General features: G+C 39.3%; 1 protein-coding gene across 1 annotated transcript in view; it reads right to left on the bottom strand.

Annotated features, from left to right (window-relative positions):
- The window catches only part of LOC122829841 (ras and Rab interactor 2-like), a 28,942-nt gene extending 15,491 nt beyond the window's left edge, over positions 1-13,451 (bottom strand). Inside the window, 7 exon segments of the mRNA XM_044114710.1 lie at positions 1,587-1,678; positions 2,195-2,267; positions 3,590-3,698; positions 3,782-3,971; positions 6,018-6,112; positions 11,670-11,774; positions 13,382-13,451. Of these exon segments, the coding sequence (XP_043970645.1) occupies positions 1,587-1,678; positions 2,195-2,267; positions 3,590-3,698; positions 3,782-3,971; positions 6,018-6,112; positions 11,670-11,774; positions 13,382-13,390 (673 nt within the window). The 5' untranslated portion in view covers positions 13,391-13,451.
- Positions 13,452-17,762: the final 4,311 nt, after the last annotated feature.

Raw genomic sequence — 17,762 nt, 5'->3', positions numbered from 1 at the left:
AAAATCAAAAACTCACAAGATTTCTTTGTTTTCAGTGTGCGGTAGTACAAATCATTCAAACTGTGAAAGGAGTATTCCCAGCAGACCCAAAGACACTAGAGCAGCACTCACCTTGACTTTGAGAGCAGTAAATAATGTGCAAAGTGAATCTCCGACGTGAGAACACTCAGCAGAGTTCAACTGAGCCTCCTCTGGTCTGTAAACAGAGGACTTCCAGTGCTGAAGCAGATAAAAATGCAAACTGTGCACGCTCACACCCACATGCACCCAGAGGAATGCAGTCAAGCAGCTCCTCATGTGGGGCTGTCATGCCTGTTGTGATGGTATTGTATGTATGGTGTGGTAGTGGAAAGCTACAACATGTGTTTAAACATGTTGTAGCTTTCCACTCATCACATCCCTTCCTACAACACCGAGGCGTAATGTGAGGATTTCACCCAGCAAGCTGGGCTGAAATGACTCAGCAGATGCAGCACAGTCACAAATGATTTGAGAAACATCTATTAAAAACTCAATGGCATCTATTTTTAGTTCAAATAAATATAAATACTGATGTGGTGATCATTACTAAGGTGCCATATGTTATATTGTTCCTTTGTAAGGTCCTTTTAGCAGAATGGCAGAGAGATTTGCTGATGAAGAGTTGCTGCTCTGCTGGATGAAGATGTCAGATAAGTTGAGAAGCTGCAGAAGCGCCATCTTTCATTCTTTGATTTTAAAACTACAGCCGGCGATACCGTAAAGCTCTGAACTTCAGGCTACTGGAGCAGATAATCAATTAACCACTAAAACAAGCTTCCAGTACTTCTGTCATTTCATAAATACCAGAATGAAAAAGAGCTACAAAAACAATGTACAGCCTGCAAACATAAAAACTAGAAAATTACTAAATTTGTTCTGTACTTTTACCTAAGACAAGGTGAGTTAATATGTCAGATTAGTATGTAACTCTGGCTAATTTTACTCATGTTATGATTCTGTGGGAATCTGAACCAAAATAAAAGTGAAAACTGTTTGATACTGAAGTTTTCAAAACATGTTATTAAACTAATCAGTGATTTCATTCACTTTTGGATACTGATAGTCCATGACAATAATTTACTACAACAGACACAAACTCATATGGCTTCCATGTGGTTTGTTTACAAGAAGAGGGAAGCAGGAAGTGGACCAACCGGGGAACGGGACAAAGACTTGCGTCAAAGATTAGTAACCTGGAAGATCAACATAAATAAGCTGTTTGCTCTGGTAGTCAGGCTGTTTCAGCTGATAAAGGGAAAGTGTCTAATTTTATGACTTATAAACTGAAATTCTGACTTTTGTCAATTTCTTTCCTGCTTTTAGAAAACAAATAATAATCACACACCTGCCTGAAAAGACCTGATGAAGATATGATGGGATTTCCCCCTCATTCTGGATCATATCTTGTCTTCATTTAAATCAGAATCAAACTGAAGCTAAACAAGTTTTTTTTGTTGCTTTGTTTGTTGTTTTTGTGAGTCTTTAGCAGGTTTATGTGTGGTGTGAGAACGACGTCCATCTGAGCAGGAACACGCCGCAGCGTGTTGGGCGTTAACTGGGGTTACCTGCACCGAGCTGAGCCACCTCCTCCAGCTCCTTCTGCGTCTTTGCAGATGAAATGGCCTCAGGAAGTTTGAGCGTGAATGGCAGGATGTCTCTTTAAATGAAAATAAATTCATTAATAATTCAATAAAATTATTAAATATGCTGTGAAAGAAACACAAACAGAACAGGAAATACAGCATGTTTTTGACCTAAATGCAGTCCACAGTCCTTAACTGACACGGACATCCGGTTAAAAACTAAAAGTGTTGATCCCACCAGTTTGTTGGTAGAAACACCCAGACAACCGACCGACACACTGAGAAGTGAAAACACTCCTGAACTTTCCCGACTCTTTGTTTCCATCACGCAGACAGATGTGAAACTGAAAATATGTTGGGACTTTTTCCAAACAATTCACCACCACATTTAGGAGATTCACTCGATTTTATTCAAGGTGCATGTTTACCATTTCCCCTGTTGCATCTATTAACGCCTGTTTTGTTTTTCTCTTATTTTTATGAGCATTTAAGAAACTGCTGACTCTGCAAACATTATTTTTACCCCTAACTTTTCCACCCTCTAATAAAATGTCTCATCTTCAGTGAAGCCAGTAAAAATAGTTGTTTACCTGCTGACACAGTAGAAGGCCACTAGGTGGAAGAGATCTGCAAAGCTGATCCCAGATCCTTCCATGGAAAAGGCTGCAAGCAAACGAAACGCAGACAAGTTGAAGAAAAATGTCCAGAATTACCTTCATGACAGAAATCTGATCAGAACCAAATATTTTTGTTACCCTAAAACCAAAAGCTGGTAACTCTGCCACACTGGGACAGCAGTTAATTAAACTATCATGTAGCAGTCTGTTTTACAGTGGTTCTGAAGGAGCCTCTGACTGAAGACAGTAATGAGGACAACAAAACATTTTGAGAGACACAGAGTCTGTTGATTTATCTGAGTGGGTTTGGGTCAGACGGTTGAAACCTGGACACGGCTGGGTGTTTCAGTGAGATTAGTGTCCCAAACACTCAGCAGATCGCTTCGCTTACATTAAGCTTCCTGAATAGCATCTCCTCAACCCTGTTGAATATTTGTAATCTATTCTTAGACGTCTGGCCTACGCGACAGAAATACGTCAGAAGATTGATGAGTGCACTCTTCAAAGAATCTGAATTAATGAGTTACAACATTTAATTTCCCTTTGAGATTAATAAAGTATTTTTGAATTTGAAAATGATCACAGCTCATGAAACACCCAGTTTGAGCTAACTGACTTTGGGCTGAATACAAATGCATGCCACACTTATTTGTTGAATTTCTAAACCTTCCATCATTTTTCTTCCTTTTGTTTTTCTTCATTGTTTTGTCACATAAAATAAAACAAAAAATATTCTTCAGTGTGAGGTTTTCTTGAAGCAAAATGTGGAAAACTCCAAGGTAAAGCCAAAGTTGATGATTTTTTTAAAGCTCTTAATTGTATATTTTGAATACAAAGTGTAAATGTGGAGTTGATGGCAGCAGAGGCTGAGTGAGGATCTGCTGACCTCAATGTGAAGGTCAAACCAGGCCAACGTCTCCTCCTTCCTGCTTTCTGCTATGTTGTCACTCGCTGGAAACACTGAAGAGTTACTTTATTTAATAACATGAGCTTCAGATAAAATGCAAAACTTGACTCAGATTTTACTGCAAAAACAATTCAAATCAGAAACAAAATGAGTCAGGTGCATTTGAGCTGATCTGTAACGTTTCACGCTTTTATTTAGACAATTTTACTAAGAAAGCCCTGAATAACGTGTTAGGGCTTTAAGTCAAGACGTGTTGACCCAACAGCCTGTGAACGCGATCGCTTTCATTTCTCTCTTTTGTGTGATTATTTCTGAGCTCTAATGCAGAGGCGGACAGGAAGTGGCATGAGCGACTGACTCACTGTGAACTGAGGACTGAGGTGAAGAATAAAAACAAGGGAACATTTTTCTGTTTGCAGATCTCAGTTTCTTACTTAATGAAGCAAAGAGAAGCGACTTACAGTACTGACTCTCTCTGACATTGAAGTGGCTGATGGGATTTTCTGACTGATCCTTATCCAGACGCACGGACAGAACCTTCCTCTGCAGAACCTTCCTGACCAGAAACACCTGCTCCGTGAAAGAAAACACCATAACCCATTAAATCCTCCTTGATAACGGTGAAAGAGTCATGCTTGATGTTGACCTCTCACCCCTGGCGGCTGTTTGAGCAGAATGCCGGAGGCCTCGTCTTCGCTGACCGCCAGCAGCAGCCAGACTTGGTGAGTTTGAGTCAGCCGCTCCAACACGCTCATCCTCCTCCGCAGCGAGTCGTAACCAGAGTCCCATTCCCCCACAGACGCCCTGCAGCGCGGCGACTGCAGAAACGCACGGCCCTTCAGCCTGCAGACGAGGGAAAAGCAGCCGGCCCAAAGCAGCTTTGACATCAGATGGCACAAACATAACAAATACTGCAACAAAACTTGTAGGCGAAGCAACGTCATCCGTGAGCAGGAGCCACTAAATGTCCCGTCTCACCAACTTAAAGTGAAACATACATCAGGTTTGGAGTCTTAAGGAACTCCACAACCTGACGGCGTCCAGAGAAAGTGGAGATCAAAACTTTAGAGAAGTGAGAAAGTTTCTCCAGAAAACAAAAATCCATGCAGGAAACCAGCCGACATGAACGCTCGACACGATGTGGCAGTGAGGAAAGTGGGACGGTCCTTAAAATAATTACCCAACATTTCAGTCATGTGTCCCTTCGTCACCCATGAAACATAATCTTTCATTTCAAAACATTGAATTTTGTAAATTATTTTTTGTAATAGTTTGTAGACATTTAATCAGAGGTTTTGTTGCTTAAAGATGACAATTTGTTTCAAATTATGATAAACAAAGTAGCTATAAAAAGCAAAACAATGGAGAAGAAACAGAAGGATGAGAGCACAGAGAACGCAGTGTTGCAGCTTTGCAGCTTTGCCACTGCTTTCAAGATACATTTATCCCATGGGAGACTAATACAATTATCTTATCTTATCTTATCTTATCTTATCTTATCTTATCTTATCTTATCTTATCTTATCTTATCTTATCTTATCTTATCTTATCTTATCTTATCTTATCTTATCTTATCTTATCTTATCTTAACTTAACGAGTTGAAGAATGAGGAGTTTTCTGCTGTAAATGCATCGGTGAGCAGAAATGCAGATCTTTTATTTTTCTGGCAGGAAGCCAGTGAAGTTGGGAAATGGAGCTGTAATACAATCATGTTTTTTAGTTTTTGAGTCATCTAGAGGCACGTCTATGGACAAACTGATGGCTGTTTGTTGTTTCAAACACCAGCAAAGTGTGAGTTAAAGCAGGCTGGCCTGGAGGAAATGAATGCATGGGACAATTTTTCAGCATCAAGACGTGAGCAATTCACAGAGACTTGAAATATTTTTGAGATGAAAGACAAGAAAGATGTGAGGTGAGAGTCAAACCTGACACCAAGGTCAGCAGAGAGAGAGAGAGAGGTGTTTAGTCCAGACAACAAAATGGATGCAAAAAGGGATGAGTGGACCTGGTGGACTGTACCAACCAGGACACCTAGTGAGATCAAAATGTATCCTCTCATGACGCTCGGACTCTGGTCGTACGGCAAACTGACATATCAAGGACCTGGTACTCCAGGCTCCCCGAGGGACAAGGTTAAACACCACTTGGACTGGTTGGTCGAACTCCGTCTGACCCTGCAGAACCCTGCTGAGGGTCCAGAGCCGGTCCAGTGTCCATGACCAGGAAGAAACCCACCCTGTTACCCTGAATCTACACAGCAAGCCCTCTTCTCCAGAACGTTTAGAAAAATATGAATATTCAAGATAAGCTGCAGAAAAACCAGCAAAACTACAAAAATATAAAATAAAAATAGAAACGTAGGTGGCGTTAAACAGCACAAACTAACATTTACTGTAATTTGTTCCTTTAACTGAATGATTTCTGTCCTGTTATTAGATAGGAGAGTTTATGCACAAACTACACCAATAAACTTCTTTTCAGGTTTCGCCTCCATTTTATCTCAGTTTGACAAATTCTTATTCAATCTGTTACTATTCTGTTTCTTTGTTTTAATTTTATAACTAATTAAATAGTTAAATTTAAATATCTGTCACTTAAAAAATAAGGTTGAAATAAAGTAATATTTTTAAAAGATATTTTGGGACTGGAAACAATAACCTGTCACATTAAAGTTTGTTTTTTCATGCCACATTGCTTCAATGATTAACTAAGTGAACTTTAGATGAATAGAAATTCCTGAGTGCAGGAAGAAACTTTTGAGAAACTGCTAAACTGTCTTCACTCATGTTTCATTAGAGGACTGTTAAATTGTCAAAAGGTGATCACATTAACAAAATAAACCAAGCATAACCTTTCACATGCCATCAGGGGGACAGAATCAGTCCTACCTTTGTATCTCCAGCGGCTCCTTGTCCAGAGCCGGCGCCGTTTGGACCATCTCCTTCTTCAGCTCCCCGATCTCCAGCGCAAAAGTGTCAATCAGCTGAAAACAGACAGAACGAGAAGCTTTGACTGACGGAGGAGAAGAGGAGACGGGGAATGGGAGCAAACGAACCGAAGGCATTGCTCAAACAAAGTTTACATCACAAAAACGCTTTTGTGGGACTGAGGAGAGAGGAAGCAGTGATTCATTTTCCTGTGTCGTTTCCTCCAGGCAGGAAACATGGAGACGGAGAATCATCAACAAAATGACCAGCGTGACGCTCAGAGGAGTGGAGGGGGGCATTCCCACGCTGCAGAGACTGAAACATAAACACTACGACAGGAAGCCAGGCAGGTTTAAAATATAATTTTAAACTCATGATATTTTAAACATCATGAGTTTAAAATAATCAAAGTTTCAAACAGGCTGGATGTGTAACAGTGAGCTGGACATGTTGGGTGCATCTTTTCAGTTATTACGGTAACTGTTCTGGGGAGAAGGATCTTTGATTATTTATCTTTGCAGAACTTCTCCAGATCTCATGATGCTCTCAAACAGGTGGAACTGAAACCAAAATAACTTTTTACCAGGGTGGATTTTATCTCAGGTGAACATTTCTCTGTGGATCCTTTCATGTGATGACAACTCACTTCTACCAGATTTTAAAAAAAATATCTCTGTATCTCAAAGAAACAGGCCCACAGCATGACGGGGCCTTCACCATTGCTTAAAGACAACATAATTCATCCTTTGTTTGATGCTTTATGTTTAGATGCCAATTTCACAAACTTCTCATGTTTCTTTTTATATGATGGCAGACATTTTTCTGCCATCAGAAAAATGGCAGAAAAATGTTGAGACCACTGGTCTCTTTCTTGTTGAGACCAGTGGTCTCAACAAGAAAGAGACCAGTGGTGAGTTGTCCCGAGAAGAAGCAACCAAAACTTCACAGCCAGCCGTTTTTTCAGCTACAAATTGAGATCCATAAAACCAGATGCTACACCGAAAGAGGTCGTTTAAAAAGCGAGAATTCTGCAGCCAACAGCAAGATTACAAACCAGATCTGCTCGTCTTTCTGTCCTGAATCGCTCACGAGCTGCAGAAACGTTTAATAAATCTTATAGAAACTTTGTGAGCCTTAAATGTCACTTTCTGCTGTAGTTTTCTAAAGTAGAGTTTTTGTATATTTTTTTAACTCTTCGCTTGGTGCCAAGAAAAACTTTACTCCCTGTTCTGCAATGTTTCATTTCTAGATGTTTTCATCGATGTAGCATCATTTAAACCATGCTGGTGTTTAACTGCAGCATTTATCTGTAAATATCAGATCCTGCTTCTGCATTTGGGCTTTTCCAGATGGAAGGAAAACAAACTCCACACCCTGGAGTTTCCCATTTCATCACAACCCGAACGCCAGCATCAGGGTCAAGGACTCCTTTTCTCATGTGCCAACGATAATTAGCAGAGTGGTTAAAGATGCAATATGGCGACTGCAGGTTTTAACCACAAGGAGGCGTCTTTTCACCAATAATAAAGGCCAGAAGCCAGACCACAGTCACCTCCCCACGCGGGACTAAGTGGAACCAGCTGAGTTAAAGTTCACTTTAACTCACTCAGCTTAGTGGCGGGGGGTGCTCCGATGGCGTAGAGGGTAGCGCGCCCCACGCTTGGAGGCCTTCAGTCCTCGACACGGCCGTCGCGGGTTCCATTCCCGGACCCGACGACATTTGCCGCATGTCTTCCCCCCTCTCCTTACCCCCCTCCTGTCAGCCTACTGTTGAATAAGGGACACTAGAGCCCACAAAAAGATGGTGGGGAAAAGAAGAAAAAAAAAAAAAAACTCAGCTTAGTAGCAGGTAAAAACTCAATTACCCAACCTGAGTTCTTTACTGGGAGTTTCACCCAGCCCAGTTAGGACCAACAAGAAAGAGACCAGTGGTGAGTTGTCCCGAGAAGAAGCAACCAAAACTTCACAGCCAGCCGTTTTTTCAGAGATCCATAAAACCAGATGCTACACCGAAAGAGGTCGTTTAAAAAGCGAGAATTCTGCAGCCAACAGCAAGATTACAAACCAGATCTGCTTGTCTTTCTGTCCTGAATCGCTCACGAACTGCAGAAACGATCACACTGTCAGCGCTGCACTTCCTGAGCTGCTTTTTTTGTTACTGTTGTCATTGTAGCGTCACTTCTTTGTGAACTGAAAGATGTGACATACACAGTTGCAACCTGTTCATATTCACTCATCTTGAGCATTAAAGCAACACTCATTTCAGGCCTTTAATTGTTAACTTTGATGATGAAGAATGAGAAGCAGAAGTTTTGGATTTTTTTTGTTTTTGATTATTTTTCTAATCCCCAGAGAGGATTAGAAAAATGATTATGCAACCAGACTCAAGTATTACACACTCACCTCTATTTTTAATAAGCAGTGATGAATTAAAAAGGCAATACAAACTCCATCAAGCTCTGCTTAGAAACAAGGACTGATTGCAGCAGGTAGTTTTGTCTCTGCAGCATAAAAAGTTACTGGGCTCAGAGAAGACTGAAGGAGAAATGGAGATGGACTCAAGCTGGAAGACATTTGCAAACAACTGCAGAGTTCATGAGTTCAAACAACAACATAGAGATGCTTCATAACTCTGTCAAATCTGATGGAGGCAAAACAGATTTTATGGCAAAAAAATCACTTTTGACACAAATTCAAGCCTCCACATCATCAAAAGAACTTGACACCCATAGTGAAGTAAGACGGTGGCTGCATCATGCACAGGGTACTTTTCCTTAAATGGAACATGTGGAATAGAATAGAATAGGCCGTGAATTTATATACATTTTTAATCTAACTAAAACACTTCCAGGAAAACTGGAGTTAACACTCTGTTATTTGGGGATGAAATAGTTTTCTGAAGCGTTACATCAGTCTGTGGAAAACATGTGGGAAGTTCCTGATAGATGAGGTGAAGGTCAGCGGACATTAAACGACTCGATCTGGGTTCGGATAAACAGAACTCAACAGCAAAGGTTTGTATTTCACTGACATTTATGGACCATCATTCTCCTGGGTTTGTTTCAGTCGTCAGGAGAGCTGCAGAGCTAAACAGAGCTAATTATAGAGCTGCAGCACTCAGAAACGCAGAAGCTGTTTGATCCTCCAGGTCTGTGCAGGAGTTTCTCTGCCTGGGCTGCTGCTGGAGTCAGAGGGAAACTATGAGTTCGATTTGACCCATGTACAGAGACACTTCTGTCAAAGTTGGTAAAGATAGAAAAAAAAGCTGTAAAGGAAATATCGTCATCCTTTTAACTCAAATATTAAAACCTGGCTGCGTCAAACAAACTTGATGAGGCTTTTACAGAGTCGCCTGAATTTCATTTAAAACTCAATGTCTGCAAAACAAATTTAAACCAACTGGTTATTTTACCATCAATGCATCTTTTTACATGAAGAAGTCATTAAACCAAATGTGTCAATCTACAGAAATCCAGGCAAAATATGAAAGTTAAATGCAACTCCTCAGGCCACGTTTGATGTTTATATCAGTAAACAATAAAAGTCAACCTATGCACCAACAGGTATGAATATTTTAAGGTATTGTAGGTTTATAGGCTTTGCAACTTAATTTAAATGTCTGACAGAAAGAGCAGGCATTCTGCAGAGACCTCAGCCAAAGCCTGCCAACCGTGCAAAACTGCCAGAAAACAAAAACTCAAATTAAAATGTAGCTTCATGTCTTGGATTCCAGTTTTCTATTTTTATATTGCAACTAAAATAGCAATTTGAGAAAAGAAAAACAAGTTTACCTGAGAGATTAAAAATAGACAAAAAAAAAAAAAGCATGAAACATGTTTACATAGTAGCACTGTGCTGGAAGATGGAGACATGGTTTTATCTAAAGAACGGATTTCCTTCTGCAGCAGAGCAGTGATTCTGAAACTGTTCAGTCTGAGCTTTGTCTTGACAGAATTATTTAACTTTGTGCCACAAACCAAATGAATGCTGGAATAGATCGATGCCAGCTGTGGGAGATCTCCAACCCTCTCAGAGAAGCTGTGAAAGTTCCTCCCTCTCGGTCCCTCTGGCTCCCTTTCCTGTCATCATTTTGTTGTTCACGTCTCTAATTAGCACTAAATCAGGCTTGTTTTCTGCGCATGCACCAGATTCCTTAGTTTCACGCAAAACTTGTTCTGTTTTTACTGTGTGGTCATAAATTCTTTGAAAAATGAAGGATCCCAAATCTCACCCAGCAGACACACCTACAAGGGTTTCATTGTGTTGTTGTTATTTATGCTGGAAAGACGTAGAGAATGAGAAAATAGGACACAAATGACAATAAATAGATAAATAGCTGTCCAAACCTGATCATGTCGTGATATCCTGCCTTAAATCAGTGGGTTTTTTATATATATATATATATATATATATATATATATATATATATATATATATATATAAATATATATAAATATATATATATATATATATATATATATATATATATATATATATATATATATATATATATATATATATATATATATATATGGATATTTAATACTGTGGAAAGCATTTTCTTCCTCCTGAATGTCTGTTGTTTTTACACACAGAGCTGATTAACAGCTGACCTGTCTGACAACATGACATTGTTTTTAAAAGAGGTGTCCACCAGGAGGCGCTAAAGGGCCTCAAAAAGCTGAAGAGAAGATGAAGAAAAAGATGCAAACATATAAACAAAGTAAACCAAAACAAAATTCTAATAATCTTCAATTATAATTTTCTTTTTTTTAATGTATAATCTGTTTTTTCTTTTTATTACAGATTAGGTTAAAATTTATTGAAATGTCATTTGTCAAAATGCTCAACCTACGTCAAGCTAGAATAGCAAACTTAGAAGGGGAAAGTTGTGGTGAAGAAAAAGACAGAAGGAAATGTCCAGCAGCCATACTGCTGCAGAAAACCCAGAGAACTTCTGATCCATTAAAACCAGAAGGTATGAGGCAGAATTTATGCTAAACGAATGTAATAATTATTGAACAATGAATACAAATGAGAAAAAAATCAGTAAACATTTTAAAAGTTTATGTTTTTTTACATATGTTATAGCATTGCAAGAAGCTAAAGCTAGCTGGGGGTCAGAGCGTGCAAACATTTGGGAAACCCTGGGCTAAAAGATTAGAAAAAGCAAAACCTAAGAGACTGATCTAAAAACAAGCAAAAAAACATGAAAACATGAGAATTAAAGCCCTTGTGATCCATCAGTGCAGAAAGGGTTAAAACCCACAGAGAAGAAAGATGGACCGTTGAAGAAAACTTCATTTAGAAACTGCATTCAATGGTTTGATAAAGTTCAGTTTTGTTGCTGGATTTTCTTTCTTTTTCACATTACAACTTTTAAAAATCAAGCTAATACATATTTGTGCACAAACATATTTTTGTCACTAATGAATCCCCCTACAGATTGATATCAACCAAATTTGTCTGGTTTTGGTTTTACAAGGGAAATGGCTCCATTTTACAGCCGGTTTCCTGTTTTACCCCAGACAGGCTCTGTGTTGAGTCACTTCTTCCTAGAAAAACAAACATTTTGTGGGACAGGAAGTGCATCTGCTCTGATGCAGGCCTTACCTTAAAGAAGCTGCTGCTCCGGTTGGTGAGGCCGCAGGAAGGGCTTCCTGGTGGCGAGCCGGAGTCCATGTCGTCTTCCTGTCGGCGGCCGTTGCAGATGGAGATCTGTGGGTCAGAAACATTTCAGCTCAGACGCTTTGAGCTGTGGTGCAGCCTGAGGAAATTCCTGCTTCAGCCACAGTCGGCTCTGTGAAGCTGCTGCCCAGCTCGGGTGACTTTATTATGACCGACTTTTCTTTCATGGTGCTCTTTGAGTATCTGCCTCTTCTTCCACCCAATCCAGGATAACTGCTTCATTCATTGATTCTTGGTCTTGCCGTCTGTAGTCTGGTTACCTGTTTCTGTTTTTCTTCACATTTTCTGCCACTTCATTCCCACATTCAGCTCCCATGTCCTTTAAACTCATTTTCCATCTGACTGTATTCCAGCACAGCTGCGTTCTCCCTCCACCCATAGACAGAACCAGACATCAAAATGCAGTTCAACACATAACTTTACTCTGAAAGTCACAACTTCTTTTCACATTTTTTGCCTTTACAGTTTGTTTTTCTGTGATTATGTTTATAAATGACTCCTTGAGATGCATTTGATTCCCTCTTCAGCCAGACTGAAGCCATTAACGGAGCCCTTCCCTTCCTGGCAGAGGATCACAGAGATTACATTTTGTCTGTTGATCCACACAGATGCTTTCATCTAACACAGACAGAAAGTGTGCAACATCTCCCCAAACTCAGCTGTGGACTGCAGGGATTTAAATGAGCCACTAAAGTCTGCAGGGTTTTGGTTTTGCACGATTTGCAACTAAAACTCCAACTGATTTATGTGCCACGGACTTTAAAAACCAAAGTTAACTGTAGTTTACAGTTTGCGATTGAAATAGCAGCGACTTATGTAGCGTAAACCAAGCATTGGATGAGACTCTGGATTCCAGTTTGACCATTGGTGGAAAATAAACGTTTTTCTGACGGATGTTTTGTTTTGCTCTGTGTAAAATCACCATAATCTGATTAATATGATTGTTGATCTGATATGCTTTGTCTCAGACAGACTTTCTCGTTGTCTGCCATTTTGATTGACAGGTATGGATGGGAATTGATAAGAAATTAGCTATATCAATTTCATTATTGATCTCACTTATCGATTGTATAATTGATTCTCAAAAAATGTAGGAAATAAACTTTAGTTCTAAATATTCACCACGTTGTATTTGATTCAAAGGAAAATTAAAACTGACTTAAAAAATAAGAATTTCTTTGTCAAATGAACATATTAACATAAAATGCAACTTTTCACACATCAACAGTTTCTGTGCAGACAATTTGAATCGTCAGCTATAATCTTATTCAATAAATCAGAATATAAATGAAAAGTTCATGTATTTCAGGAACTCAGCTCATAAAAGTTTCCCTGATTCCACATGGACTGATATTTTAAAGCTTTATTTATATTAACAATGATAATTTCTTGCTGAAAACATTTTTAAGATTAGAATGTTAAACCAGAACAATTAAAAACATTTTTAATGGAGAAATGTGGGCCTTATTAAAAATGTTTGACACCTGTTAATTGTTTTCAAAATGTGCTTTTAGTCTGACAAGCAACCTTGATGCAAACCATAATCTAATTAATTGAATGTGATTGTAAATGTTAATATGAGATGCAGATTATTGATACAATACGGAGCCAACAGTAACAGAGAAGTTTAACCTGACCTGGGACATTCATGGCAGAAAACGCTGAGCTCCAAGCTCCTTCCTCAAGTTACCGCCGTTGCTAAGAAACGCTTTACATTTATGCAAATCAGTTTCATGCTGTGTGGTCAATTATTCCAGAATGTTGGAGGGATTTTCTACTTTTATTGTGATTCAAATTTCTCCACATGGTGCAACTGGCACCAGTAGTTTTTTTTGTGAAACGTAAACATACTTTACCGCGACGCCATCTTGGATATTTTCTATCCATCCATTTTCTGTTCACCCTTGACCCTAATGGGGTCAGGAGGGTTGCTGGTTCCTCTCCAATCAATCAATCAATCAATCAAACTTTATTTGTATAGCACATTTCAGCAGCAAGGCATTTCAAAGTGCTTTACATCAAACCAAACACAAAAATACAATGCAACATAGAATCAACAATAAAAACAGCTCCAGCTACGTTCCGGGCGAGAGGCGGGTACACCCTGGACAGGTCGCCAGTCTGTCGTAGGGCAACACAGAGACACACAACCATTCACACACACACTCACACCTAGGGAGAATTTAGAGAGACCAGTTAACCTGACAGTCATGTTTTTGGACTGTGGGAGGAAGCCGGAGAACCCAGAGAGAACCCACCATGCACAGGGAGAACATGCAAACTCCATGCAGAAAGACCCCGGGAATCGAACCCAGGACCTTCTTGCTGCAAGGCAACAGCTCTACCAACTGCACCACTGTGCAGCCTCATTTTGGATATTTTCTAAATCAAAATACGAGCGTGTGTGTTACGCTAACACGTAAATGACAATATTATTGCAACCGACAGGCTAATCCTAAAGAACTGAACTAAGGAGAAATGGTTCTCGCTCTTCTGATGGGCTCAATAAAATCTTCTCATAATTTATTTTTACCCATCAATTTTGAAAATGATTATATGACCCAACTGCATTTAATTTTCAATCAGTTTAACTGTGAGACTTAATGTTAACTATGACTCTATTCACACTGCAGCCTGAAGTGACGCAATTCCAAGTTTTGTTTTTGTTAGATTTTTTTTTGTTTGTTTTGTTTTTAAATGTAAGGTGACCTGTATTCAGTCTTTTCATGACAGTCTGAACAACACAGGCCGGATGGTTTTCGGATGGTTCTCCACAAATGTCACTATTCTGTGACCTGATATGTGCAAGCAGGAAGAAAAAAAAAAATTGGAAGTAAGTCACGTCAGGCTGCAGTGTGAACACAGCTTAAGACACCAACTCATCAACTCATTACCATGGTAACACCAAAAGCTGCTTCTGATTGGATGATGAGTCCCATGTGATGGACTTTGGCTAGAAGAGGCTGCGCTGTTTGAAGACACAGAACTGAACTCTTTGGAAACGTTTGTCCATAAAATGACAAAATGACCCAGTCATGCAGAGAGAGAAACCTACAATGTGTAAAGTTGCAATGATTGTTTGTTCTAAGTGAAGATTCATCTGTTGGTTTTACTTTGAGAGATGTTTTTGAGCCTCCAGTGTAGCTGACATCCTAGGATTCGTTGCAGTTGAAGGAATCCAACAATGTTGGTCCATGCTGACCCACCAAGCAGCGATTTGCTCCAAGACAAATTGCTGTGGCTCCAACTAGCACCAGAGTAGTTGGAGCTGCGGTGGATCATTCCCAGGTGTGGAACCATCTATCTGGAGAAAGCAGCCAGTGAACTTCTTTCTCTTTATATCTCAAAATCAACAAGATTTTTGAGAACTTGTAGGCGTCAGATTAAAATTAGGTCTAAACTTTTTAGATGTCTAAATCAGATTTTTTAACATTTGAGACTGGAAAGCATTTCAAATAAATGAAAACTATTGGAATGAACTGCAATCAAACTTACAACAGCTTAATTTATCTAGTTGAATTGCCTTATTTTATTCTTTAAATATTAATCATAACGGTACAAAAATCTCTTAAAAAGTTCATTGTTCAGATGAAATAAATTCTAGTGACAAATTAATTTCAGATTAGCAATGAGTTATTACTCAGCTACTGATCCCTCTGTCAGTAGCTGATATTTAGTACTATAAAGGCCTGTCTGCTGTTTCCTCATCGTTTCAGACATGAAGTGATAATCTGTACTGACAGTTTCATTTCCACAAACAGAAAACAGCGTGGTGACAAAAAGTCGCCACAAAAGCAAACATGATCTTAACAAAGCATCACTTATTTCCAAAGCTGTCCAGAAACTCATTAATTCATTATATTTTTTTCTTCCAAATTGCCAAAATGTCATGTAATCTTTAAAAGTGGTCTTAATCAAAAGTTTGGTTAAGACTGATTGCTTTTGACTCAGTTTCAGTTCAGTGAATGATGTTTTCAGGAACTTGTTTTGTTGGTTAAACTCTGAGCTGTGAGTCAGTTTACATTAAAAGTGATGTGTCAGTACACAAATTAGCAAAATAAAAAAACTGTTGTAAACTGGTTTCTAGATGATCCCTGTTTTTCAGCTGTGTTTCTCTTCAGTGAAGCCATTAAGGAGATATTGAACATTTGTTCTGTTTAAACCTCTGTCTTTTCAAACCTCCAGTCGGTCGTTGCAGACAGCCTCACACAGAGTAAGGTTCTGCTTCTGCTGGAGGTTTCTTCCTATTAAAGGGGAGATTTTCCTCTCCACTGTCACTACATGCAACATGCATGCTCAGAATGAGGAACTGCTGTAAAGTCAACCACACGTCCTGGTTCAGGAGGCATGAGTGCTATAGGTCAATGATTTTCATTAATTATGTAGATTAATTAAAATTTTTATCAAGATTAATTAATTTTAGCAAGATTAATTGCAAAATTCCCAGGAAGGAACCTTTGTTTTTGTTTGTTTCTGGTACGCCTGTAAATCTGAAGCACAAGCGACATCCATGATGGTAAGTGAAGCTGCTTTGTGCTTCAGAAACCAATCTGAGACTGGCAAAGACTGGTGAAGTGTTCAAGTTGTACTAGAAGGAGTTAGTCTCTCAGCAAAGCTTTGGAAGTCTAAAACAGCATCTCAGCGGTAAATATGTTGCTAATGCTAACGTCATCGACCACAGTCCACACGTCTAAAGAGGCTCCATGAATGATCAGGGCTTCCTGAAACAATAATAGAACTTTGCACCAGTATGATTAGAAGAAATAAATACATTTGTTGTTAAGCTCATATGTGTATTTATTAAATAATCTAGCAGCAGAAATGTTAGGTGTTTTTTTTACGTAAAATGTTGCTTATTTTGTCAATAAAATGTAACTAATTGTGGCTATTTAATTACTGATCCTAAAATTAACCCGTATAATAATTTTAATCGTGTCCCACCACTAGAAAATCACTATTTTCACACCAAACCTTAAGCATCTGCTGGTCCAATTGAACCATTTTAAACCTTCATTCTCCAGAAATGAGTCTTGCTTTAAAAACAGGTAAATTCATCACAGCTGGGAATGTAAAGCGCTTCATCAGCCAGCTGTGCCTAAATGTCTATAAAACACGACTTTATTTACCAAAGTGTGTAAAAACTCTGAAACCGACTTACCAGACTCTTCCTCCTGCCTCATGGTTCAATTAATCAACTTTGGCACTAAATTACATCCAATAAATGCATGTTTAAACTGCCAAGAGCCTGAAGTGGAGCTTGTTTTTGGTAGGGAGGTCAGCTGACTCCCTGCTGCTGTCAGAACAGCTGCATAAACCTGCAGCAGATTTAAAAAACTCCCACATGGGTCCCGTTAGTGGTCTGAAACCAACCAGATGACGCTGTGGATGTGAGCATCCACAGGAAACAGCAAACAGATCCAGGCGGGGGGTTCGGACTCAGGAAGGGTCCGTGAGCAGAGCAGAATGTGGGTCACTGGTTCTTGCTGAGCCCAGCCGAAGCTGTTGCTTAAACTAGGAAGAAAACAACTTCAGGAATGTGATCACTCAGTTTTATGCAGGAGGAGGGTTTTCCAAGATTTGTTTGTGCATCTTCTGTCCATCAAACACCACGCTAACCAACTCTAACCTCTAATCACAGCTTTCAGGCTCTTATAATAGCAAACTGAAAATAAATCACATTATGAATCATGCTGCTCATGCAATAAGAGCACTTCTGCTCCAAATAATGCTTGGAAACTATGTCAAGCACCAGCACCACCCTCCACACAACGTCCAACACTGAAGATCAGCTGAGAAAAGACTTGGATCCTTTATTGTCAACAACTTTTCTTTAAATCTGCTTCAAAATCTCTGAATGAGGTTGAGCTCTGGTCTAGTTCTGGACTTTATTCACATTTTCATAGAAGAAAAGAAGAAGAAAGAAGAACGACTGGATAAGGTGGAGATGAAAATCGTCTCTTCACAGAAGAGAAAACAGACAGACTGAAGGTCTCAACATTCAAATCCCAACTTCACAGT

Source organism: Gambusia affinis, linkage group LG04 (assembly GCF_019740435.1).
Source record: "Gambusia affinis linkage group LG04, SWU_Gaff_1.0, whole genome shotgun sequence".
Classification (NCBI taxonomy): domain Eukaryota; kingdom Metazoa; phylum Chordata; class Actinopteri; order Cyprinodontiformes; family Poeciliidae; genus Gambusia; species Gambusia affinis.
The sequence above is the reverse complement of the archived record's forward strand: the minus strand, read 5'-3'. Positions and strand labels throughout refer to the sequence as shown.